Source organism: Bemisia tabaci, chromosome 1 (genome assembly GCF_918797505.1).
Source record: "Bemisia tabaci chromosome 1, PGI_BMITA_v3".
In the NCBI taxonomy this organism is placed as follows: Eukaryota; Metazoa; Arthropoda; class Insecta; order Hemiptera; family Aleyrodidae; genus Bemisia; species Bemisia tabaci.
The window spans coordinates 6,623,387-6,651,233 of record NC_092793.1 but is presented as its reverse complement, the minus strand read 5'-3'; the positions used below and the strand labels follow the sequence as shown (position 1 = coordinate 6,651,233).

At 40.5% G+C, this 27,847-nt stretch overlaps 1 protein-coding gene across 2 annotated transcripts in view; it reads left to right on the top strand.

Moving 5' to 3' along the window:
- The first annotated feature begins 407 nt into the window (after nucleotides 1–407).
- Nucleotides 408–27,847, top strand: part of Kank (KN motif and ankyrin repeat domain-containing protein 2 kank) — a 42,679-nt gene continuing 15,239 nt past the window's right edge. The window contains exons 1-4 of one of the 2 annotated variants that reach the window (XM_072306219.1): nucleotides 408–501; nucleotides 1,164–1,375; nucleotides 5,195–5,378; nucleotides 27,072–27,202. In XM_072306219.1, the coding sequence (XP_072162320.1) occupies nucleotides 429–501; nucleotides 1,164–1,375; nucleotides 5,195–5,378; nucleotides 27,072–27,202 (600 nt within the window). In that variant the 5' untranslated portion in view covers nucleotides 408–428. Of the gene's footprint in view, nucleotides 502–1,163; nucleotides 1,376–5,194; nucleotides 5,379–6,860; nucleotides 7,949–27,071; nucleotides 27,203–27,847 lie in introns of those variants that run through there. The other variant, XM_072306222.1, reaches the window with a different exon arrangement.

The window sequence follows — 27,847 nt, the reverse complement described above, 5'->3', positions numbered from 1 at the left end:
TCTTCTCAGGTAAGAATACCACTTTCATTTGCAATCAATTCCCGGTAACTTTGCCATTTGATCTCGGTAATTCTACCACAGTCGATAAAAAATATTGGCGTTTTTACCGGGGTCCAGTAAAATTACCGAGAAAGTCAATAATTTTACCGAGATTTCTCCGTAAAATTACCACTTCCATAAATGGTAATTTCACCGAGAAAAAACTGGGATCAAATAGAACCCTGAATTCTTGGTAATTTTACCCTTTTCTTAGTAAATACACCGAGATTTTTTTTTCAGTGCACATGCAGACCATTCCCAAGTGCAGATAGTGAGGTTTTATTGGCATGTATGAACATGAATTTCACTGATATTCCGAAGGTTCTAATTTTGAATATATTTTGTTGTGTTTCAGATTGAGAAACGGCAAGACTTTCTAAAGGAAGCAAATGCTACCGGTGACATTAACTGACAAGATGACCTCTCCGGTCCTGACGATGAAGCCCCTCTTCAATGAAAACGGTAAAGACTAGTTTTTCTAATGAGAAAATATGAGGCAAGAGGATTTTAGTGAACGAGTCCCGGAAGAAATTAAAACTCGTCTATTCGCAGTAAAGACAATTTTTTTCTTGAATCAAGAATGATGTTGCTCCGGCCACTTTTTTGCTTCACCAAAGAATTTTCTCGCCTTGTTTCCAGAGAAATTCATGCTGAATCAAGAAGGAGAAGAAAAAAATAAACGGCGGCAAATTCAAGAATGCATTATGCTGTCTCTGATCATGCTTGAGCCAAGTAATATTTTTTGTCAGTTTAACCAGGGTTGCTACAGTCGGGAACTACCGGGAAATATCAGGGAAAACTATGAAAATGACGAAAATGTCAGGGGAAAGATAAATCACCTTCATTTGCTCTCTAGAATGGGTTTGTGATTTTGAACAAGAAGTTATGCCTGAAAACTACTTTCAATTATGCCTTCTCAACCATCCGTCGGATCTTCAATTGTCATGGAATTTCACCAAAATGTGTCAGGGAAATCAGGGAAAAGTCAGGGAATTTCATTTTCTGAATTCTGTGGCAACCCTGTTTAACGTAATTACGCTGCGATTTTAGTTGAATACGGTTGTTATTTTGAATGTAATTTTCTCATATTACATTATGTTTTTCTATCTTTGTTTCTTTTGCAGGGGTTTCCTCGCGGAAAAGTCGAATCGACATGGGGCAAAGCAGATATTTCTGTGACTGCTGTCCCTATGGTTACCACATAGACTTGGATTTCGTCAGATTCTGCGAGACCTACTCCAAACAATCCTTCGACTCGCCGAGCAAACAGCGTCGGAGAGAGCGGAGGCGGAACCGACAGTCAATGGAAGTCCTACTAGGAATAGCCGAAGGATCTGTAAGTTTCTCCTTTTATCCTAGCTGTGCATTTACTCAAAATTCGGCAATTATCAAATTCCTAGGCAGATAGTCAAATTTTGACAGTTTACAAAATTCGGTAAATTTAATTGTAAAATCACCCAAACTATGGAAAAACTTGCCGGCAAGAACTGTCGAAAACCCGATGAGGAAATTACCTTGGGTATTCATTCAGATTTTCCTCTCACTGGAAAAAAAAGTCGCTTAGATCTAGAGTCCAGACTCTTAATAACATTGGTAAGAAAAAATACTCTTGATTCAAGCCGATTTTTCCTTGAATCGAAGAGCCGAGCCTCTTGATTTAGGCGGATTTCCTTTTGATTCAAGCAACAAGTCCAATTGAATCAAGAGTATTTTTTCTTGTCAGTGTTTTTAAGAGTCTGTTTTCTAGATCCAAGCGACTTTTTTTCCAGTGCTCCAAAATCAGTATAATACCACAAAATGCCAAAAAAATTCTGTTATCCTAGACTCAATGTTCACTATTAATGTGACCATGCAGGTGCACACAGAAAAAATGATCTTCATACTGATAACTCAAAACTGAAATAACGGGTCTAGTCAGCATTTTCTCCTTAGGTATACAGTCTTATAGTTCGCCGTAGCGCTTTTTTCTAGAAACAACATTCACTTTTTCATGTTTGGCCAGTTGGCTCTCGAGTTAGAGATTGGAATAAATGTCTTTTCGGAAACAAAGTTTTACTTTTAATTCTTCGAAAACATTAAAGCGAGGTATGCCTATAGTTGTTTTTTTTTTTATTTTTTTTGTCAAAATTGCAAAATTAGACTCCTATATTCTCAAAAGGAACCAAAATAATAGCTGTAAATTCAGTGTGCTTTAATCTAATGGGAAACGCGATCCTTCGCGCTTCGTTCCTTATTTGAAAGCGCCTGTAAATAAAGGCAAGGCAACACAACTTGCAAAGACCTGCTTACGGTATCCAGTCAGTTTGAAGGCGATTTATTGGCGCCGCATCTACATTTTCTTGTTCGATGCTTTTTCGCCTCCTCCTTGACGCATTGCAATGATACATGCGTAGCGTCAAGCAAACCATTCATAACTACTATGGTCGTTTTAAAAAGAGACTTATGTGTGGTATCTACGTAATCTCTTGAAAACTTCCTTGATTTTTTTTTCTCTGTCGGCATAATATGCTGTAAAAATTTCCAGCTACAAAGTTGGCCCATTTTTTTCCGAAAAAAATTGAAACCACGTAAGCCGAACTATGTTTTTAAAAAAACTAACAAGTAAAACAAAAAAGAACATTGGCCAAGGAAAAGTTGGCGATTTTCATCTCTAAAATATTTGAAAAGTCAAGGAATTTGTTGTTTCCAAAAGAATTTGGTCATTTTGCGAAACAGCTATGATCACGATATTTAGTGATTACCTTCGATGTGCCCAAAACGGTCCCGCAAATCGGTTTATTTGGCAACGCTGCCACATGCAGAAGACAGTAAATAATTATAATAGGTTACGATTTTAACATATTTCCAAGTAACTTAACTGAGAAAGTACAGAAGAAGGTTAAGTATGTTCTTGCGACCCAGTTACTCCAAAATATTTTAAAAATATTGTGACAATATTTTAAAAATAGTTTTGTGCTATCTGGGTAATGAAGTCAGGCGACTAATTGCAGAGTGAATAGTCGCCGTTTTATTTACATACATTTATTTTAATTTACTTCTTTCTTTTTTTCGATTTGATTTAATACTGTAACCACCTTACTTTTGTGCAACGACGACATTGAGTGACACATTTTGTCATCACAAGCTGAAAAAACTGAAAGCAATGCGGTTTTTTTTTTTTTATAAAATTACGGTATGCAACATGGACATCCCAAGAAAACGAATAGTTGCATCCAGACCTAGCTATTGAAAAAGCCGTACCTATCGCCTTCAATTTTTTCAGCTTGTGATGACAAAATGTGTGACTCATTGCACTCATGTGTTGTCGTTGCCCAAAAATAGGGTGGTTTTTGTAATTAATCAAATCGAAAAAAAAAAGGAATAAGTAATTTATTGATAAATGTATTTAAATAAAACGGCGACTATTCATGCTGCGATTAGTCGCCTGATTTCAAGGTACATATGTGAGACGTAGGTATGCTCTTCCCGACCCTTTCGGCCAGAACTCGGCTTTCAGCTCCCGCCGCTATAGCTGTGGTGCGAAGTGTGAATTATAACAATTTTGCAGTCATGGCTGAAAACAAATATAACCGTCTGCCGTTGATGAAAACGAATAAATTCAATGCAAGGGAATTCTTTCAAAATGAAAACTTATTTGCTTTTAGTGTTGTGGCGGTTTTTTTTTTTCATTTTATCAACAGCAGACGGTCATATTTGGATTGCATTGTGCAAAAAGGAACCAGAAGCATTGACATGTTGCTAAGATTGTGCGACTTCACCCTTTGCAATAAAATTACTGTAATCGTGCAAAAATATGAAATGTACATGGTAATTTTGGTCTTAAATTTACAGTTTTTAGCGTGTGAAATAGAAAATGTTTATAGATGACCAGGTTTTTCTTCCAAGACAAGAGAAGTTGCACAATCTTAGCAACATTGCAATGCTCTTGGTCCCTTTTTGCAAAATGCAGTCCATTTGTTCTCGGCCAAGACTGCAAAGTTGTTGAAATTCACATTTCGCGCCACTGCTCTACCAGCGGGGGCCAAGTTCTGGCCGAATGGGTCGGGAAGAGCATAACCTACGTTTCACTTACCTTGACCTGATTTCATCGGCAAGTACAAACTTAATCTTCTTCTGTACCTCCTCATTTCAGTTACTTGGAAATATGTTGAAATTGTAACCTATTAATTTTTTACTATCTTCTGCGCGTGGCAGCGTTGTCAAATGGTGCAGTTTGCAGGACCGTTTTGGGCTTATCGATGGGAATCACTGGATATCTTGATCAACGTTGTTTGCAAGACGACAAGTATCCTTGGATATTAAAAATTCCTTGACTTTTCAAATATTTTGAAGATAAAACAGCTTCCCCAAGGCTCTTTCAGTAGTTTTTTTATGAAAATTCTGAGCACGAAGCATCTTGTGAGAAATGCAAAGTTTCGGATGGAGGAAACAATTTCCGCAGAGAAATTACCTAACTTCTCTCGATTTATCAGGGTTGGGTAAAATTATTTGAATCTAACGCATCGGCAGTTCGCCTGCAATTTTTGGTGTAGGCAACGCGAGCTCCCACTTAGTCAAATACTGGTATCGTCGTGAAATGACACATTTCCTCACAACGCACAAAAAGTAACATTTTACAGAACTAGAAGAGGCTACCTTAAAGTCACGCCAGTTCGCCTTCAGTTTTACGTGGTCAAATAATGGTATCACCAAAAATGCCACGCACATGCATTCAGAACTCGCAAAAAATATCCTTTTACTGAACTGAAGAAGTCACTTAAACACCATGGCAGTTCCCAATATCATTATAGTCCTTCGATTTTAAATCTCTCTCCAATTTTATACAAAACCTTTTGGAAGAGATGTATTTTTTTTCTTTTTGCGTATGGACTTTTAGAATATCATGTAGTACATCCGTACGTTTTTCTCCCTCCTTAGCTTGTGCTCTTCCCAGTTTCTCTGCAGTGGCGTGGCGTGAATTGCGATGTATCGATTTTTATGCCATTTAAACCTATGGAAAAGGACCGATAAACTGGGTGTTCGCAGCGAACACCTTACTAATCAATTCTTCACCATAGATTTAAATGGCAGAACAATCGATACATCGCAATTCACGCCACGCCACTGTTTCTCGGCCAGTACCTATACTAATCCTTGGCTTTAATCTTTGTTTTAGGGTGTGCTTTCTAGTCCTAATCTAGTTTCAAATCAGAGGCCTTTAGCATCACCACATGTCAGCGACTCGCTTCAAAAAGCTGTGCTGGACTTTGAGGAGGCGTTAGAAAAATCCTCAAATCGACTGAGTGGCAGTAGTCAATGGACTGACACCACTATACCTCCACCTGATGGCTTTAATGCTGGTAAGTTTTTTCAATTTATCTTCATACTCACATCTCGTGAATATTTTCCAATTATATATCAATTCTTGGGAGAGTAGCGGTAAGAGCCAATTTACTCGGAGGATCCATTTGTACATACTACGCGGCTCCATGCTGTCACAAATACGTCAACAACTCCCCTCATTAAATGGGATAAATCACACAATTTAGTGAAAAATAGTGTTGAATCAAATCGGTACCGTTCGAGGCATCTAGTGTATTGTAGGGAAAGTTATTTCAGTTAATAATAATCGTGAATAGATACAAGTGCTTTAAAAAAAAGAAATAAACAAAAGAGAGAGAAAAATACAAATGTTGGACACTTTTCAGGAGAAATTAATTTTCAAATTTCAATTCCTTCTTTTTTCAAGCAGGCGTTTTTTTTTCCATTTATGGCAGGGATTGACACCTTCTTTCTCTTCCTCCACTCCCGCGTAAAGCACCTCTCGACCCCACTCCTTCCTGGTGCCTTGCGTAATTTATGGACAGCCCCTCCCCCTCCCTGATTCCTCATAAATCTCGTTTTTGTATAAAGGGTGATCTAAAATTCCCACACCACTAGCAACCGGCATCACCCTTCTACTGCTGTGCTCAGGAGAAACGCCGTAAGAGTCTTCCGGCGTTCCCATATTTCCTTCGATGTAAAACGAACGATTCATCGGGAAAATTATGAATATTTTTCTTCCGTTTTATCGACAAATTTTTTCGCAATTTTATCGAATACATGCGAAAATTTCAAGGAAAAATGTGCCTAATTTTCCCTAAAAATAAGTAGTCCAAATCGGGAAATTTGGTAATACTTGAATGTTCATACGGCGTTTTTCTTTAGCACAGCAGTGTAACTTCTAAATAAATCAAGGTAGAGACTTTAAATTTTATGAGTGCTCTAAGGTCAAAGGAAACCACTATTGGGAATCCACAGAATTTAAAGGGACCACCCTAAAAAGGGACAAGAACCCTAGGGGTTACAGAGATGGTGCGGTACTTTCGGATCACCCCGTAAATTATATGACTTCTGCTGTTCTAACCGAATAAAGGAGTTTACATCTATTTAAACTAGATTGAACGCATTTGGACCGAAACTTTGGAAAACTTGGGCGTTACTGCCCTCCTGGGTATGACGGCGGACCGCGAGCGGCGAACAGCGCTGTCGTGCTAAGGAAGAACGCCGTATGAACATTCGAGAGTTGCCAAATTTCCTTCGATGAAGCGTTCATTTTTGAGGAAATAAATGAATATTTTTCCTTGAAATTTTCAGGAACTTTAGGTGAAATTGCGAACAAAATAATCTGAAAAATTAGAAGAAAAATATTCATAAGTTTACCAGGCAATTCGTGTTTTATCAAAGTAAATTTGGCAACGCGTGAAAGTTCATACGGCGTTTTTCCTCAGGACGGGAGGGCGGACGTTGCGGGTCGTGGCGCGCGGGGGTCGGGGGAGCCGGACCCACCTCGCCACTATCACCTCATCAGTTGTTTACTTACAGTTCTCCGCGACACCACACTTGGGATGGCCGCATCGCCACGCTCGCGTTTCGCCGGTTTCACCTAACCTCTTCGCGTCCACACGAGTCCTAGATGGATTCCTCACATTGCTATTGTGTCATGTTCGTGGACATTCGGTTCCAGTGTTGAAGTTTCTCGTTTTCGGAGCGACGTCTCGAACTTCATTTCTTCCGGGTCGGTAATTTTTCCATGTGACGCCGTCGATTCTGCAAATCTTTCAAGTGCGAAAACCCACCGTCGATGAGATTATTTACACTTAGATAAGAAATTCAAGTCGGTTATTTTATGTCGAGGAAGACATTTTGTAATACTAATCGCTCTCTTCCCATTTTCACCCAGTTAAAGAAGTCTTACGAAGCACTGTAGACAATTTAAAAGCTCTTTATTTGGGAAGTGTTTACTGAAAGAGAACCAGTGTTAAAAGGAAGGAAGAAGTCTGCTCGTTAAAATTGGTCGGCAGAATCCTTCATTAATGTTCGTGAAGAGGACATGTTTAGTGTCAATAATGTGAATAGAGTTATTTCAGTTTTTTTCGGATTTAGTCGAATAAACGAGTATTTATTCGGCGTGTCTCGTCGTAACTGGACTCTTTTCTGTGTACGGATGGATGAGCGAAACTTTATCAGGAAATGAAGCAAAGTGATCAGTTGTTTCCCTTGTGATTGTCGTAAAGAGGAACTCAATTTCTGAAACGGTACCTTTTGCTGCTCGAGTCCAAAACCATCGTGTTATGGATAATTTTTTTCAAGTTGCTAACAAACTGACCTTCTGTTTTTTGGAACACGTGGTCCTCTTTCTCTGAGCGTCGCCCTTTTCGGTTTGAGGCTTTTATACCGTCGACTTTTAACGCAAATTCTTTATTCGAAGTTTTAAATCGGTACAACATTTGAACCGGTGTTTCTGTAAAAGATCGGTGATATATCTTGTACGGACTTGATTCGTGGCATTGGATTACGGCAAGACAGCTCCGCACGACCAAAAACTACGATTTTGTCAATGACCTCGTCCAAACGGACGATTTTTGGCTTTTATCAGATTATTTGACTCGTAAGTTTCATATTCTTCCTTTTTATTTCTGTTACACGTCCGTTATCTTACGTTATTCATATGGGAGTGGGGAGAGGATTCTATAGCCTCTGTTCGCGTTACACAATGGTTTTAAATGTTTTTGTAAAGGTCAGGATGTAAGTTAAAAAATATCATTTAGAAGATAAAATGGGGGAGGGGGGTGTAAAAATTTTCCAAAATCCCCTAGATCATGGGATGTCCAAGATTCGAATTCCTCCTTTCGTTATCTTACGAGTATGTTATGAGAGAGGAATGTAGCAGTGGCGTGCCGCGCTTTACGATATATCGATTGATTTTCCATTTAAACTTTTGGGAAAAGATCGATGAACAGGGTGTTCGCAAGGAACACCTTATTAATCGATTATTTACTACAGCTTCAAATGGGAGGTATCGATAATCGATCATCGATCACTCACGCCTCGCCACTGGAATGTAGAAATAAGAGGGGGTAGCATCAAACGACAACACAACTTTCCCGAAGTTTTGTTTTTCTCAGTGCAGTAATTGAACTAGCAATTTTTTTCTTCCCGCGGTGCCCTCTCCCCCTGAAATGTGGAGGAAAGTGCTCCAAACTCTCCTAATTATTATTGAAATCTTTCGTAGTTACATAGTTTCCGAAACCAAATCGGCAGCGTTGCCGGATCTGCTAATGCTTCCATTTGTTATCATTCCTATCTAGTGACATAAATCAAGGTTTACAACTTCGAAGGTTCCTAATCGATGTCCTAAAAAGAGGAAATTGAAACCACTAATATTTAGTCCGAGGGTGGCTCTCGAAATTCTTAGTGAAAAATAATGGGTAATAATCGTGCTGAGTTTAGTGGAAGGAAATAAATTACACGAACAGTTTGTGGATTCACTTATTTATACAGGGAAATCAATGAAAAATATAGATGGACCAAGTACGAAACCACGTATCTTGATTACAGTGTTTCAAAATTCCCGCTCCTAATTTATTTTTGTCGTGAAGAAGTAAGCCAACTTTCGAGCTTGAAATGTGTACAGAATATTCTGCCAACAGAGAAGAAAAATGAAGGAAGTTTTCAAGAAATTACGTTAACTGTAAATTCTTAGAGAAGAAGTATAGTATGACAGGAAGTCTGCAACGTTGCAAACGGAGATACGTCGTTTTGCACTTTGGCCATCGTGCCGTCATCATCCGTGAAAGTTGCCCAAAAATTTGGTTCCATCAAACTACAGCGAGTCCTCGGTTCTTAAGATTCAGAGCACCTGCGATTTCCTTATCTTTTTAATTTGATTGATTTTAACGGGAGGCAACTGATACACGACCAGTTCTAGCGGCTGATCTAGTTTCTCCAACTCGACCTGATCAACCGTCCCCAAGTCGAGCATATTAAATTTCCCGTCGGTCTCTCAAGCAGCCAACTGACAAGGACTCCACGGCTTTCGTCCGAGTAAAAACATACTGAGAAAAACTAAACCACTAGAGGCGGATCCAGCAATTTGGCAACACCGGGGTGCCTCCATTTAATCAATGTTAAATAATCGATTCTTGTCGGAGCAACTGGCCCCTCCGAGAATCGATACATTTCCATAGGTTTAAATGAAGAAAAACAATGTTGCCAATTTGCTGGATCCGCCACCACTGCTGTGTTATCGAATGAAGTGTTAAACGCTCTTGAATAGTCAGGTAAAACGTGAAAAAGTCAAGGAATTTCATTGAACCCTAGAAAGGGATCAAAAAGTCCGTGAATCTTGCTGCGGAACCTTGACATTTTTTCCTCCAGCCAAAGCATTGCATTTCTTAATCAATTTCAAGAGACCTCACATTTGAAGTTTTAAAATTTGAAATTAATTTTTATGAAGAATCGCACCCCTCTCCCCCAAAAAATTAAGAATTGAAGTCAGGCAAAATTCTGGGAATGCACATTCTCACAGGGGTGCGGAAAATGCTCCATCTCGCACCCGCTCAAGCGTGTGGAAATGTGGAAAGGCCCTTACAAAGGAAAGAGGGAACATTTTTATGGGCCAAAAGTCGAGAATCCAAGAAATAAGGAGGAAAAATGTGCGCACTTTTTAAATTGGTGGGACATTTTCGGAAAGCTGATTAGAAAAATTTTGAAAGCCGGCAAGCGGGCGTATGAATACGTGAAATGTTGGAAAATTCTGCACCCTTGCATTGTGGATTCACAATCCGTAAAAAGTCTGAAAATTTTGAAATCCAGCGATACTTATCCTCGTGGGCGTGGTAATACCGAAACTTTCAAAATACAATTGCCTTCAAATCTCGAGTAGATACTTTAGTTTAAATGAAGTGGAAATGAGAGGCTTCGCAGTTGCGCAGTATTTGGCACCTTCATCAAGCGAAATTTTGCTGGTGCAACATTTTAGCGAGGGCAATAAACTGACAGTGCAGCACCGACGAGGCTTGCGTCAGCTGGATAGTGGATAGGAACCTAATGCAACAAGGTCAACAAACTCCGACCTGCACGAAGAATACTAATGGATGCAACGATGTAGATGTTTGAGGGGGAAGATCTAAGCATATTAGGATTTGGCATATGAGACATCGGCAAAAGTCAGAAAAAAAAAATCATCCTGCGGGCAGTATTTATCTTCAACAATCAAATACGTACATTGAACGTATAAGTGATATCGTACAACATACATAAATGATTGATAAAATTTACATCAGGGTGTCTAACATCGCGATTATCCCGATTCTATCAGGATTTGAGGTCAAGCAGGATTCAATCCCGATTTCATCAGGATTCGAGGAAAAATCGGTCGTAAAATCAGGATTTGAGAAAAGTCGGCCGTCCGATTGGATTTTTTTATCGAGCTATTTTTGTGCAGTTCCTTTCGCCAATTTTCCCCAATTTTTTCTCCACGAAAAATCAGGATTTGATGAGGATTTGAAAATATCTCGAACTAAGGATTTAGCAATCAAAAATCAGGAAAAATCAGGATTTCATTAGGATATCTCAAAATGAAAAAAAAAACTAGACTCCCTGTTCATATTGAAGAATTGAGCTGAAATAAATGCGTCATCTCCGATGGCTTATATGGAAATATGGCATCTTTAATGACATTTGGGTATTTTCAAGTTTCCGAGCTGGTGTGTTTCCATTCTAACTGATTCAATTGCGACCTTAGAATAAAGTAAGATTCCCTCGTTTGGGATCCGACGAAATTCTTCATCAACGAATAATTTTCACTCGATGGCTGATGGATCGATTCTCTGTTTGGGGAGGAACGACGTCTATTCGCCTTAGAGTAGAGGTCTGAAGGTCAGATAATCCCCTGCAATGTAAAGTTTTTTTTTTTTTTCTTCTGCTTCTTTTTCCGTCTCATTGCGTAGTGATGCAAAACGCAATGTTCAAACTCAGTCACATCGGGTCGGATAAGTAGAAAGAAGCTTTGCTGTGCTGCGGAAAAATATCAGAAAAGCAAGGTTTCCACTATAGGCGTACGTGGTTCTTCCTGTAATAAGCAGGGCAGTGCCGTGCTGCGGGAGGCAGGAGGCTGCTTTGATGATTCCAGTCTCATTTCCTCTCCCAGAGTTTCCTTTCCATTTCCGACGTTCCCGTCGGTCCGGCGCCGCACAGTGGACGGAATCAATCAGAGTGGTCGCACATGAAATTTTTCACTAAAACCGCAAATGTTGATGTTTAATTTGTCACATTTTGAATTCTAAGGGCTGATTCTAGAAGGAAATTTCACGAGGAAACCGTTGGAACCGCTTTCAAAATCTCAAAGTTTTGTTTAAACGGAGTTATGAGCGTTTAAAGTTTCCAAATTTTGTCCGACCTCTCCTATTGACTCGATCCACCGTGCGCCGGTGAGATGTAGAGGCAATTTTCTTCTCCCCTCCCCACACTCTTCCTCCCCGCAGCCTCTCTATGTTCAGCCATGGTTTTATTAGTTTTCTATCTCGTTCTGGGCGGAAAATGAAGGAAAATTAACCGAGTCACGACGCGACGGCGCAGCGAGTGGAATCCAAGTGGAAATTTTAGGATCTCTGTCTGAAAATGAATATGCAACGAACAAGACCTCAACGGCTGATTTTTCTCCCTTAAATTTGTAACAGTCCATAGGGAATAGGGTGTCTTTTAGTGAGAGTATGACTACTGAAATATCTATCCCTGATCGTCTCAGTCACCCTTTACTGAAAAAATAAATAAAAAATTGGCACGTTTGACCAGAAGTATGGTGAATTTCAGTTATATTTGATTTTTGACACAGTAATAATCAGACATCTTTGGTGAATGCGATTAGAGTTATGGTATTCACTACCATAGAGACTGTTGGTAATTGGAGACGGTGAGTGATATGAGTATGGTTATTCATATCACTCAGTGGCGTGTTTTGCGATGTATCGATTGTTATGCTATTCAAACCTATGGAAGAGGATCGACGAACAGGGAGCTCGCATCGAACACCTTTAAAATCGATTCTTTACCATAGCTTCAAATGGGGAGATAATCTGGAGATATCGAGAATCGATCATCCAAGCTTTGCCACTGATATCACTGTCACTCAAATCATAATTTTTCCTCAGTGTAGGCTCAATGGAGTGCTCATTGGACAAAATAGGTCAAATTCACTCAAAAGGGACATCATTTCCTGACAATATTCAGTGGAAAGCTCCCCAATGCGTGATTTTCTTCGCTAGGACCTGCAAGTGGGGGCGTCAAAATCCTGGTCAACCCGGGGGAGGGAGCGAAAAGTAAAATCCGGGCATGGTGAAGCTTTCAAGTGAGGAAAGTCTTCTGGAAAACAAACATGCCTTAAGTTATCCTCGAACGATTCGAAGCATGCAACTCGTGCATAATTCGTCCCTCCCGGGGCCGGCGCAGGTGAGGAGGAGGGGGGGGGGGGGGGGGCTCGAAATGCCACACTTCCACCTGAGCATGGAGCGGCTCCTCAGTACTGCCGTGCTGAGGAAGAACGCCGTATGAACATTCGAGAGTTGCCAAATTTCCCTCGATAAAACATGTATTTTCGACGCAATTTAAGTATGTTTCCCCATGAAATTTTTAGATATTTTAGATGGAATTGCGTACTTAATTGTCTGAAAATTTTGGAAACTAATATCAAGAATTTTCCTAGTAAATTCGGTTTTTATCTGGGGAAGTTTGGCAACGTCTGAAGGCTCATACGGCGTTCTTCCTGAGCACGGCAGAGTAAAGGTTACTCGGTTCTATATTTGATCCAGCTGACAGTTTCGCACTGGCGAGTCCCAGTTATTGGCTATAGCTCCAGGCCCGGCGAGTTATGCGCAGTGGCGCTTCTGATTCTCCCGGAATCCCGGGCGCTCGCCATCGCGGAGTGCTCGCGGCTCCCCGTGTGGGACGACCCTCCAAGGCATGGAAATCCAAGAGAGCGGAGAGAGATGGATTTCCGACATGCATTGGGGATGGATGGTTTCACTTAGAGTCCCTTTATACTGAGAGTCAAAACAACACTCCCTCATGGAGTCACAAACGGGAATAAAGATTACACAAATCGAACGTTTTTTGTAATCTTTGATCGGCCCATTCTCAAATTCCTTTCTCTGTTCCTTCTCTCACTCCGTTTGTTCTTTGTCGAACCCGTGATTCCTCGGTCCATTTCAGATTATAATATTTGCAATTGGTGAAAATATAATCTTTATTCCCGTTTATGACACTGTGGAGGCCTTAAATACGGTAACCAATCAGAAATGGATTCACATTGTCTTGACTCTTAGTGTAAAGGGACTCTAGTTTCGCTTTTTGGTCTCGTAAGCAGGCTATCTAGAATCAGGATTTTTCCGATTTTCCCTATTCTATCGGGATTCGAGGTCAATCTGGATTATACCCGACTTCATCAGGATTTGAGGGAAACTCGGCCGTAAAATCAGGATTTAAGAAAATCTCTTGTTTTCAATACTCAGAACTAAATTATTCGACGTCATGACCAGACAGCTTGTCCGGTATGGTCATGTCAATAGAATGACGGACGAAAGGCTGCCAAAGAAGTTGCTTGATTGGGTTCCTCCCGGGAGGAGACGAAGGGGACGCCCAGTGAAAGGGTGGCGACAGGGGGTTTTAGAAGAAATGAGGGTTTGCCAACTCCGTGAAGGGCTTTGGGAGGATAGGGGACTTCGGCGGCTAGGGGTCGCAAAGCGCCAGAGAGCGCTATAAAGGCGGCTTTATACATCCATACTAAATTCTAGAGTTCTGCTTTTGCATACGCTTATGCAGAAATTTTAATTTTTCTCCGGAAAAAACCAGGATTTGGAAAAATTATGAAATCAGGATTTAGAAGTCAAAAATCAGGAAATGTTAGGATTTCGTCAGGATTTCCCAAAATGAAAAAAAACTTGACACCCTGATAAGGGTCCCGTAAGGGCGCGCGTGTCTCCATTTCCACATGAGCCGCGGAAAGCAAAGTGTTAAACGGCGAACAGAGCTTCAGTGGAAATCGAGAAAAGTCCTTACGTCAATACTGCCATGCTAAGGAAAAACGCCGTACGAACCTTCACCGGTTGCCAAATTTCCTTTCATTGAATACGAATTTTCAAGAAAACTCGTGAATATTTTCCGTCCAATTTTTCAGCGAATTTTTTTTCATAATTGGATCTATATCATCTGAAAATTTCAAGAGAAAATAGTCATATTCGTACCTCTGCTCAATAATAAACATTTTATTCGAGGGAATTTGGCAACTCTCGCATGATGAATTGATATTTGATCGGATATGCAAAATGGCTACGTGCATGCTCGAATAGTTGCGTGACCTAACCAAAACTAAGCGTAGACGTAAATGTTCGCCTCATGACGATATGCAAATGCTACGCCATGCTCGAATAGTGCGTGACTAACCAAAACTAAGCGGTGAGACGTAAATTGTTCGCCTTCAATTGATCGGATATGCAAAATGGCTACGTCCATGCTCGAATAGTTGCGTGACCTAACCAAACCTAACCGTTGATGTTCAATCTTCTTTTACTTGGATTTCAAGACTTCGAAACAAATATGCACCTGCACAGTGCACATCTGCAGTGAGCATTACTCTCAATGCTTTTGTTGTGTCTCTCGATTCTCTCTTAAACGACAAGTAAATAAAGAAATAAGCTGAATAAAAAAAAATGCGCGAATCTATACAAATGAAAAACCGAAAAACTAACCAAATTGCATCCAAAAAAACAAAAGATAAGGGGAGAAGCTCCAAATGACACCGGAAATAGACGAAATCACGCGGATGCTGTTCTGTGCCGCCGCGCCATTGCGTCTTCTCCGTGAAATTCCAGCGACCCATGCCAAGCGCTGTTGCCTTATTTTTCCCTGAATTGTTGTTCACTGAAAAAAAAATCTCGGTGTATTTACTAAGAAAAGGGTAAAATTACCAAGAATTCAGGGTTATATTTGATCCCAGTTTTTTCTTGGTAAAATTACCATTTATGAAATTGGTAATTTTACCGAGAATCTCGGTAAAATTATTGAATTTTCTCGGTAATTTTACCAGACCTTGGTAAAAACGCCAATATTTTTTATCGACTGTGGTAGAATTACCGAGATAAAATGGCAAAGTTACCGGGAATTGATTACCAATAAAAGTGGTATTCTTACCTGAAAAAAAAACAGTAAAAATACCAGTTTTAGGTAAGCTTACCAGTCTGTCTTGGTAAAATTACCAATAATTGGTAAAAAAGATGAGATGGTAAAGGTACCAACGGACCGTGGTAAAAACGCCGAGAATTTTTTTTCAGTGTTCAAATTCCTTTTCCATCTTCTTCTTTTCCTTCCGTATTTTATGATTTTGAGACAGTCCATGGAAGATGGCTTTAGAGAGCCTACTTTTTTTCAATTATTTCGACTGAGATCCGAAACGGTCAGTGTTAAATTCATGACCTTTTCCTCTCTTATGAACTTTTGACGTAATGTCCCCCCCCCCCCCCCTAAAGGAACATTTTTATGGAGGAAAGAGCGCGTATCTAAACATTAAAATTCAAGTATTTTACTTGAAAGATGTGTCTCTAAATTTCATTTTAATGGGCTCAGCAGCACTGAGAAAAAGCTATGGCTTATAAACCAATAATTGGTTCTTATGGAACAATATTAATAGTTGTATATGAATTAATGATTATCGGTCTATGAACCATACTGTGGTAGCTCGTACCATAGTATGGTGTACTGTACATACCATAACTAAGGTATATGTACTATTATTATATGTTGCCTTCGCTACTATTAATGGTGTTCCATATGAACCACTAATTGGTTTATAAGCCATATATTTTTCTCCGTGCAGTTCTGCACGGAATTTATTTGAACCTTATTTTGAAATTTTATTCATTTTGAAAATTATTTTGAAATCCCCTCCAATGGGTTTCAGGGTTTAGAAACGGTAGGTATGAGACCAAAAGTCTTCCTTCCTCTCTCTCTCTCTCTCTCCCTGAGCTTTGTTCTTACGTGCAAAATTCTCAGAAAGACAGAATATGTTATAGCAGAGGTATAACTTGGATTACATTTTGCAATAAGGAACCACTATCTCTGGTTCTCCCATAAAAGCGCATATCTGCATAGGAAAACCACTAGCATGTATGTTGTTTCTAAAATGGGCCAGAAATAGTGGTTCCTTATTGCAAAATGTAATCCACTTATACCTATTGCGCACAGGAAATGGGCGAAAAACGATGCGAAGCAAATAGTTCCGTAAACTCGTCCCGGCAAAGTTCCGCGAACCGTTGCTCGTAAGAACAAGGCCTTATAATTCAACTTTTTTCGATTGACATTATTGTTAAGTAATATCATAGAAGAGCATTACAAGCAAGACAATAGATAATCTAAAAATGAGGTCAACTAGTAAACGTATTTTTAAAAACCGCCGCGTCGCTATGGGCTGGGTAAGGACCAATCGAGAAAATTTCTGAATGGCGATTTTCCCAACAGGATTGGCAAGCCTGAAGGAACACGCGAAAACAGGGATAAAAATCGAGCTACGTGGATTAGATGGCAAAACTCGGATTACCCAGAAATAAAGCGGGAACGAGCGATAAAGAACGCAAAGAATTGACATGAAAATAAACGGCATTTTCGCGAGAAAAACATCCGGACCGGCCGAACACGCTGCCGGGATGAAAGGATCAAACTGGACCAATGGCGTGGCGTGAAGGATCGATTATCGATACATCGCCATTTGAAACTATAGTAAAGAATCGATTATTAAGGTGTTCGCTGCGAACGCCCTGATAATCGATATTTTTCCATAGGTTTAAATGGCATAACAATCGATATATCGCAATTCACGCCACGCCACTGAACTGGACAAAGCACGAAGCTATACACAGCGTTTCCCCTCATCGATCCACGTGACGATTCGTCGCCTCTCTGACGTAAAGGCGTATCTCAGTTTCCACGTGAGATATGTTTTACATGTAATTCCACGCTTTCTGGGGCTCATGCGGAAATCCAGTTACGCCTTTACGTCAGAAGAGCGACGAAATACAGTGGCCATAGATTTTCAAACAGGCGAATTGCCAGTTGTCTGTCAATTGTATCTTTCGTGTACTGTAAATTGGACGTAGTTCTACCAAACAGACCTATGTGGAAGTGAGAAATATGGGGTGTGCTCGTTAGTTCTCTGGCCGTAAGAGTGAATGAGAATAATAAAGCGCCAGTGACGTCAACGGAGATGGAGCCGCCGTCGTGCTGCTCTCGGGGGTCATCAACTCATGAGCCCTGTCCACAACGCTTTCTTGCCCTGCCCGCGGCTCATGAGTTCCGCACTCAGTTGCACATAGGTCTGTTTGATAGAATGCATTATCCCGCTTTTCCAAGTCTTCAAAAGGAACCACGCCCACTTTTACATTGCTTCTTATGCAGATTTCTAGAGCACACCCCATATTTCTCACCGCCACATAGGTCTGTTTGGTAGAAATACGTCCAATTCAGGGTTGCCACAGTCAGGGAATACCGAGAAAACCGGGAAATGTCAGGTACTTTAAAATGTCCTGGAAAACCGGGAAATGTCAGGAAAAATGACGAAAATGTCAGGGAAAATTTGTTAAATCTCCTTTACTTGCGCTCTAAAATGGATTTGAGGTTTTGAATTACAAATTTTGCCAGAAAGCTATTTTAAATTATATCTTCATAACCATTTACCATAACTGCAATTGTCAGGTATTTTCACCAAAATTTGTCAGGGAAATCAGGGAATTTCATTTTCCAAATTCTGTGGCAACCCTATGTTTTTACAGACTTCAGCAGGGTGTCTGGTCCGGAAAGTCCGGGAATATTACTAATTTTTTAAGGCGGTCCGGATTTCCGGAAGTACTGTATAATAATGGGAATTTCGCAGAAAGGTCCGGAACGTTTCGTTTCAGGCCGCGCGTGTGTTTTTTATAACAGCCTGGAAAGTGTACAAACCCTTGCGCATCAATGCTTGGTACTGTATATTTCCGCTCAATCACGATTTTGCAGCCAGCTGATCCTCAGGCTACCAATGAGCCTAGAATATCCTGCCAACGTCATTTTTGTCGCGATTTGCGCGTGAATTTCGATTTTTTTCGAATTTCGTCGCATGAAAGTTCTGGAAAAAGAACTGATTTTTTTTTACCGATGAGGTTCTGCATTTTTTGGGGAAGCACTGAAAAAGAACTGTGAAAGTACTGATTTTTTGCCAGCCAGATTTAGTAGACACCGTAAGTTAGCGATAAAATATCACGGTGGAATCACTCATCTGCCTGAGTGGGAAGCAATTCTATATACCGGAAAATCTCGATTTTCCTTTGAACCTTCTTGATAGTTTAAAAAATGCCCCGTTTCCTTACTCTAAAAATTCTTGGTGGCAAATCCTTTGCCCTTTTGTAAGGAGCTTGTCAATTGAAAAATGTCAGGAAACTCCCGTAATCCTATCGATTCTTGCATTCAGACTTTTGACAAATCAAAAGCTCTCCGTCTAAAACATGCAGAACTATGTTAGTGTTCAGAAGAGCCTCTCATTTTCCGGTAGCTCGGAAATTTTATCGACGTAGAGCTGAAATGAAACTTGGCCGACTTTGACAGTCATTTTCTCAGCCGAGAACCAAAAGCTCACCGACAAAAACCTGTAAAAATTTGTTAGTTCTAAAAAGAGAACCTCTCCAAAAAAAAAAGTATTTTTCCGGAAACTCGCCAATTTTATCGACTTGTGGCTAAAATGAAACCTGGACGACTTGGATAGTTACTTTCTCAGCCAAAAGTTGATCGAACGAAAAACGGGAAAATTCAGATATTCTCATTTTTCACGTTTTTCTGAGAGTCAATAAAAAACGAATGGGACCTACTGCATGGATGGAAAAATATCCTTTAAATGATGCTACGATAAGGGCGCTTCTTAAACCTTATTCAGTCACAATGGAAGCCACGGGTCCTCCATAAGGAAACGGGCACTTTAAGGAACTTCTACGAATGCGGGCCTTCGAACCTGCCAACGTGTACTGTCATGTTAAGTACAAAAGCCGTACAAGCCATCAGACGTTGCAAAATTTCCTTTGACAATTAACTAACTTCCAAGAAAATTTTTGAATATTTCTCCTCCTATTTTTCACAGGATTTTGTCCGTAATTTGATTTAAAAATTCTAAAAATTTCAAGGGAAAATATTCATAACTTTCTTCAAAAATAAATATTTTCAAAGAGAAAAATTGGCAACATTCGAATGTCCATACGGCGTCCTTCCTTAGCACGGCAGTGTAGGCAACCGAAGCTGCGGACGAAAACGGAGCTCGCTCTCAGAGGCAGCGAGCGAGCTCGAGGATGGCACTCCTCTGCAATGCTGGTTGCCGTGCTAAGTAGAGTCCCTTAACTGAGAGTCAAGACAATTTGAATCCATTTCGATTGGTCCCGTATTTTAGGCCTCCACAGTGCACATAAAGATTACATTTTCACCAATTGCAAAGATTATAATCTGGAATGGACCAGGGAATTACTGGTTCGGCAAGGAACAAATTGAATGAGAGGAGGAACGAAGACAAGGCATGATTCGAATGTGGCCGAAGCTGTGACGCAAACGTAGCTCGCTCTTACCGTCTGTGACATCCATGAGCCGAATTGTCTTGACTCTCAATAAGGCAGTGGAAGAACGCCGTACAAGCCTTCAGACGTTGCCATATTTCCTTCAAGAAAAATCGAATTTAATGAGAAAATTTTTCCTCCGATTGTTTAGTCAATTTTGTTCACGATTTGATCTAAAATATCTGGAAACTCCAAGGAAAAATATCCATAACTTTCCTCAACAATAAATGTTTTATTCGGGGAAATCCGGCAACTCTTGAGTGTTCATACGGTGTTTTTTCTCAGCATGGCAGAATGCACCTTAACAACGGGTTAGCGGTCGCCAATGCGTGTCAACAATACATGTTTTATTCGGGGAAATCTGGCAACTCTTGAATGTTCATACGGCGTTTTTTCTTCGCTCGGCAGAATGCACCTTAACAACGGGTTAGCGGTCGGCAATGCGTGTAGGCCGGTGAGATTGCAGCCAGTCAATTTATGGGAGCTCTCGTCCGCCAACCGCGCTTGCTGTCTCGCGGACTTCCTGTCCCCGAAACCCGAACTCTGACCGAGGACCAGATACCTGCGCAGTGCAAACGTCGAAAGGGTCGCAGCTAACATGTTTTGTAAACTCGAGTTATGTACTCGCATTTTCTGTCCACTCTGAAAGGGCTCCTTCTGCACTGGTTTCCTGGCTGAGATCGCCCTTGAAATTACACGTTAAATTTTATTCGCGAAATTTCCATTTTCTATAAGTTTCATGAAAAATAACCTGAAATTTCGAGATTCCGTAAAATTCACGTGAAATTCCAAATTCTTTTTTGTTCGTGAAATTTGCCATATTTCGCTCCGCGAGACCTTTTATTCGTTCACTCTTAGAAACACCTCAAAGCTAAACTACTCTTATCAAAGGAGGAATCTCCTGAGAAGAAAGGGAATTGTCGCACAGTGGATCGAGTCAATTAGAGAGGTCGGACATGAAATTTTTGACTAAAACTGCAAATGTTGGTGTTCATATTGTCATATTCTTAATTTTAAGGGGTGCCTCTAGAAGAAAATTTCACGAGGATACCAACGGAACCCCTTTTAAACCTCAAAGCTCTGTACGAACTGAGTTATAAGCGTTTAAGTTTCCAAATTTTGTCCAACCTCTCCTGTTGACTCGATCTACTGTCTGTCGTCAGTGTCGCGCGTAATTTATAGCGGGATATCCGTAAAAATAAGTGGGCGCCAGTGGCGTGTAGAGTCCCTTTATACTGAGAGTCAAGACAACACCCCTCATGGAGTCACAAACGGGAATAAAGATTACAGAAATTGAACGTTTTTCGTAATCTTTGAGCGGCCCATTCTCGAATTCCTTTTTTCGTTCCTTCCCTCATTCCGTTTGTTCCTTGCCGAACCCGTAATTCCCCGGTCCATTCCAGATTATAATCTTTGCAATCGGTGAAACTGTAATCTTTATTCCCGTTTGTGACACTGCGAAGGCCTAAAATACGGGAACCAATCAGAAATGGATTCACATTGTCTTGACTCTCAGTATAAAGGGACTCTAGTGGCGTGGCGCGCTTTGCGATATATCGATTGATCTGCCCTTTAAACCTATGGAGAAGGATCGATAGACAGGGTGTTCGCAGCGGACACGTTAATAATCGATTATTTAACATACCCTCGAATGGAGAAATATCGACTATCGATCATTCACGCCTCTCCACTTGTGGGCGCCGCTAGTCCGCAACACCGTACTTTTATTGTTAAACCTCCTCATGAGTTTTGAAATCCTAGATAGATTGCCTTTTTAAACGTGTCTACATTTGATTTCGACATCTTTCACGATAGTTCGATTTTCTCAAACGTGTCCGAAAATGTGTGAGAAGTTTTCCTCCGATGGTGCACAAGAACAATGAATTTCTCATCATATATTATTAGACCATATGTGATGGAAGTTCCAAAGGTGCCTTAATCATCAAATTAAAAGAACGTAGAGAGCAAAAATTGTAGGAATCATCATCGCGCTTTCAGTTGCGCAATAAGCGGTGAGACGTAAATGGCTCGCCTTCAATTGATCGGATATGCAAAATGGCTACGTGCATGCTCGAATAGTTGCGTGACCTAACCAAAACTAAGCGGTGAGACGTAAATTGTTCGCCTTCAATTGATCGGATATGCAAAATGGCTACGTCCATGCTCGAATAGTTGCGTGACCTAACCAAAACTAAGCGGTGAGACGTAAATTGTTCGCCTTCAATTGATCGGATATGCAAAATGGCTACGTCCATGCTCGAATAGTTGCGTGACCTAACCAAACCTAACCGTTGATGTGCAATCTTCTTTTACTTGGATTTCAAGACTTCGAAACAAATATGCACCTGCATAGTGCACAAAACTTCGAAACAAATATGCAACGGTGTGTTGGGCACTCTCTTTATGTAGAAACATGTACCTCGGTCCTGTAACACCGATCCATGTCGCAGGTTTTGGTCTCATATTTAAACAAAGATTCAAACTTTTATGTTCTCGTTTTCGATTTGTGTTTTTTTTTCCGTATTCAAGCAAAGCTAGATCATTCCGCTCTTTTACGTGCCTCTAACAATAACTCTTGGAGAAAAATGCGATGGCTCAGGTGTCATTACGCACTTATGCTGAAACTCATTTAAGTTCATATTTTTTATTCTAAGAGTTATGGCCCTGGTTTCCACGTAGAATAGTGTGGACCCAGCACTATTCTACCATCCTGTTACTCACCGTGTTATCACAGGTTTAGTGTTTTTTTCTTCTCTTTTCTTTTCTTGTGGAAAAAACTGAACATAATTGGAGAAGCAGTAATATTGAATATAATAAAATGAAAAGGAATCAAAATGTCCTCCCAATGTCCTGCAAATTCTTTAATCTACAACGCCTAAGGTGTTGCGGCACTCATTGTCATCCTCAAAGATGAAAAATGAAGATGGCGCTGAATGCCGAAAGGTCTCAGGCGTTGTAATTGAAAGAAATTGCAGCTTGGTGGTAGAAAATTTCTATTTCTTTTTAATTTCAATGTAGAAAGCAGAGGAAAAAATAAGCTCGTCAGTTTCGCGCAATCGATATCTTCTAATCTTTGAACAGTGGCTTGGCGCGATTTGCGATGTATCGATTGATCGGCCGTTTAAACCTTTGGAAGATGATCGATGAACAGTGTGTTCGCATCGAAGACCCTAATAATCGATTCTTTACCACAGCTTCAAACGGGGAAATATCGATGATCGATTATACACGCTCGTCAGTTTCGCGCAATCGATATTCTCTACTCTTTGAACAGTGGCGTGGCGCGTTTTGCGATGTATCGATTGATCGGCCGTTTAAACCTTTGGAAGATGATCGATGAACAGTGTGTTCGCATCGAAGACCCTAATAATCGATTCTTTACCACAGCTTCAAACGGGGAAATATCGATGATCGATTATACACGCCTCGTTTCTGTCTTAGAGGCTTTGCAGCAACTTTTTCTCCTCTCTCGTATCATCGGATTCGTGTGTACGGCTGAAATATGAGGACGACGCCAGTAGAATCCTAGATCAGGGCGCAAGGCTAGTGACAGGACTTCCACTTCCATCGATCGATTTCTAACCGTTAATAAGGACCGTCCTGGCAGTTCGGAGAATGGACGTCTCCTTGTCTCTGATGTCAATCAGTGGCGTGGCGTGAGTTGCGATGTATCGATTGCTCTGCCATTCAAACCTATGGTGAAGAATCGATTATTTAGGTGTCCGCTGCGAACACTCTGTTTATCGATCCTTTTCCATACGTTTAAATGGCATAACAATCGATAAATCGCAAAGCACGCCACGCCACTGATGTCAATCTCGCGTTGCCTAATAGAGACGTTGTGCATGTCGTCTTCGTTTCAGCAAATATTAATTTACGAAACGTCTCAAGCGTCAGAAACTGTTGAGCCTTGACTCGCTTAATCACAACAACTTCCAAGACTCATGAGTGCACGAGGCGCTTGGATCTTTTTGTAAATGAATCGTGCAGATGCAGTCTATGTGAAGGCTCAAGATGCCCGAGTAAGTAATGGATAGTAACAATGGCAGTTGATAAGATACCAGAGAACTCACTTCCAAGTTCAACGCATCATGTCTTGCGGCTGCTATCATGAGTACCTCCTCAGGTGAATCCTCAGCTATTATGCAGTTCGCTATTTGCAGTTCTCAATGCACTCTCGTTGCAACAATCCATCTCTTTTAAATCTCAACTATTCATGGGATTATTTTGGCCCCTCCTGATAGTCTGCTAAAGGGAGACGGGTGGGCATCTGATGGTGACAATAAAATTATAAGGCCATTTTTTAAAAAAAGGCGTTGACGTATTCTAAATCCTAGGCGAGGGTCATAACGCACTTACGTACTGCCGTGATAAGGAAGAACGCCGTATGAACACTCGGAGTTGCCAAATTTCCCTTGATAAAACATGTATTTTTCACCACATTCATGCATATTTTTCCTTGAAATTTTCAGATATTTTAGATTAAATTGCGTACAAAATTGTCTGAAAATTTTGGTAAATAATATTCGCAATTTTCCCAGTAAATTCGGTTTTTATCGAAGGAAACTTGGCAACGCCTGAAGGTTCATACGGCGTTCTTCCTTAGCATGGCAGCGTAGTGTTCGTTGTCGGGTCTAGCTGTCTCCTACGTTTGCATGTCATTTCGTAGATCTACGCTGCCGAGCTTAGCGGAAACCTCTTATGAAAAAGACGTTGCTGAACTGCCCGCCATAAACCACGATCTCTCGGGAAAATAAACTCTTCTTGTCGAATTTTTCAGGGAGCTACCCTCGAAACTTCTTCTAGCGCGTTCCTGAAGAGGAGAGATATCGACAAGCTCCGTTTTTGGGCCCACCCTCGCTTTTCCTCAACTCTACAACGTTTTGCCAAATCTGCCGTGCTATGGAAAAACGCCGTATGAACCTTCAGGCGTTGCCAAATTTCCACTTATAAAACACGAATTTACTGGTAAACTTGTGAATATTTTTCTTCCAATTTTTCAGATAATTTTGTTCGCAATTTCACCTAAAGTTCCTGAAAATTTTAAGGAAAAGTATTTATAACTCTCGTCAAATATTAACATTTCATCGAAGGAACTCTGGCAACTCTCGAATGTTCATACGGCGTTCTTCCCTAGCATGGCAGAATTGAAGGTATATCTTTTACGGAATGCATCATGATTTGGTCATTTTCTGTCTCTTTTTGAGTCTAATGCCGGCCTAAACATGGGTCTGAAGACTGGTATTGGCGAAAGATGCGGATTATTTGGGATCCGATCGCAAAACCCGCATTTTTCGCCAAAATCAGCCTTCAGACCTATCCAGAGGCCAGTATCAGTATCAGACCCGTAGAGACAGAAAATGACCAATTACGATGCAATCCATTGAGGATAGACCTGCAATCAGCCAAAAATCGTAGAGTTGAGGATATTCAGCTAGGGTGGGCCAAAAAACAATCCATATGGATATCCCTTTTTTCAAAGAAGAACATTCGTAAAACTTTTCTTATGAATGATTTTTTTCACCAAATAAATTTGGCAACATTTGAATGCCCATGCGGCGTTTCAGGACAGCGGTAGTACAGCATTCACCTATAGATTGCCGGTAATTAGCATACTGCTTCACAAATCGTCCCCCTTTGCCCCGCACTACAGTTCCAGTTGCTGTGGGCCCTTTTTCAACGTCCTATTTACCTCAGCATGCCCATTGCCAACTTTCCGAGAATCCCCGGTCTTTTTCAGTGTCAAAGTCAGTCATCAGTGTTAAACAATAACAGTTATGCTGTTGATAAAAACGCTAGGGTTGCCATAGTCAGGGAAAACTGGGAAATGTCAGGGAATTTTAAAAAATCAGGGAAAATGACGCAAATGACGAAAATGTCAGGGAAAATTTGTTAAATCACCTTCATTTGCTTTCTAGAAAGGGTTTGAGGTTTCAAACAACAAATTTTGCCTGAAAACTATTTTCAATTATGCCTTCTTAACCATCCGTCACATCTTCAATTGTCAAGGAATTTCACCAAAATCTGAAATCGCAATCTACATGAAATTTTGGTTAAGTAACATGAATCAGAATGCTTAAATTCGTACCTTGTCTAGTGGACCATTTCTGCGGAATACTTGGTTAATTTTTGAGGAACATATCTGGTTTTCTTACCTTGTCTCTTGAAACATATACGGACTTGAAAGTAATCATTGCTCTGTTACACGCTCAAGCAGCGTATTGGAAATTGGAACCTGCCCGTGGGAGGCAATAGTCGCGATGGTGTGTGGCGTGCTTTGCGATATATCGATTGATCTGTCATTTAAACCCATGGAAAAGGATCGATAACCAGGGTGTTCGCGACGAACACCTTAACTATCGATTCTTTACCATAGCTTCAAATGGAAAAATATCGATCATTCACGCTTCGCCACTGGTTGCGATGATGCGTGATTTCGTAATCGACGACGCGTAACGGTCTAACGGGGCCCGGCCGTTCAGTCGTCATCTCGATCATCTACACCGTCGTGCTAAGGGAGAACGCCGTATGAGCCTTCAGACGTTGTCATATTTCCTCCAATGCAAAACGAATTTATTGGGAATGATCATCTTAAAATTTTTCGGACAGTTTTATTCGTAATTTAATCCAAATCATCTGAAAATTTCAAGGAAAAACATGCATAACTTTCCTGAAAAATACATGTTTTATCTGGGGAAATTTGGCAACTCTCGAGTGTCCATACGGCGTTCTTTCCCAGCGCGGCCGTATACAAGCTGGATTTCTCGCCCTTGGAAAATGTGTCAGCCAAAAGCGTAACACGATCGACCGGAGGTCGGAGATCCTCGCTCGAAGTCTTACGAAACCGAAATCCAAATCGTATAGAATTCAGCGCTTTTCATACGATCAAAGGGCATTTTTCTTGTCCTGAACGCTACATTTTGACACTGTAAAGTGTCGTGAACGGCTGATTATTTGGAGTAAAAACAATTAAAAAATCCTTAAACAGTTGCAAGAGGGGTTCCCTACTTTCTTTAGGAAGTAGGACATTTGTTTAGCTGAGAAAATCGTAAAATATTTTCAAATTGTTGTCTCTAATTTCTGTGTGGCTTAAGAGAAAATGATTTTTCTGTTTCGCAGGTCAGTGTTTTGACTACGAGAGTACGAGGGACATAATGTCACCCGGGGTGATTCCTCTTTACCCAGCTCCAACGATAAGCAATGACTCGGATAATGCAAGCGCTGGTAGCAACACCTCTGCCACCTTACAGGTATTCATCTACTACACTTCTCTTTTTCCATCACATTCGTAGTTATTTACGAGTTTTATCAAGTATTTTTATTTTAGCAATAGCCAATAACGGATAGTTTGCAGGTGTCTAAAATCGGAATCATTTCATGTTCAAATTGAAAGTATTGAAAGAACTGAGCACAAGGACCTCATTGAATAATTCCCAGATGAGGTATGACAAAATGACAAACGACAAATCCTCTAAACTAAGGCGTGCGTAAACTCCTCTGTCGAATTACAATTTTAATTTTATTTGAAGAACTGTATCTATTATAATATAAATTGTTGTTTCAGGAGCTTACCTCCTTCATCAACCCCCCCCCCCCCCCCATGTCACAGGGATGTTGCAGTATGCACTCTGATCTTTTTTACTAAACTTCGCCCAATTATATATGTAATACAAGATACAAGTCATTATGATTATCAACTTATGATGGCCGCTAAGCAGGCGATTATTCAGGTGGCAATCTTGAGGAAATCATGTCACTAATCAAAAGCTTAGGAACACCGCACAGTGGATCGAGTCAATCAGAGAGCTCGGACATGAAATTTTTCACTAAAATTGTAAATTTTCACGTTTAATTCGTCGCATTTTAAATTTTGAGAAGTCCTTCAAGAAGAAAAG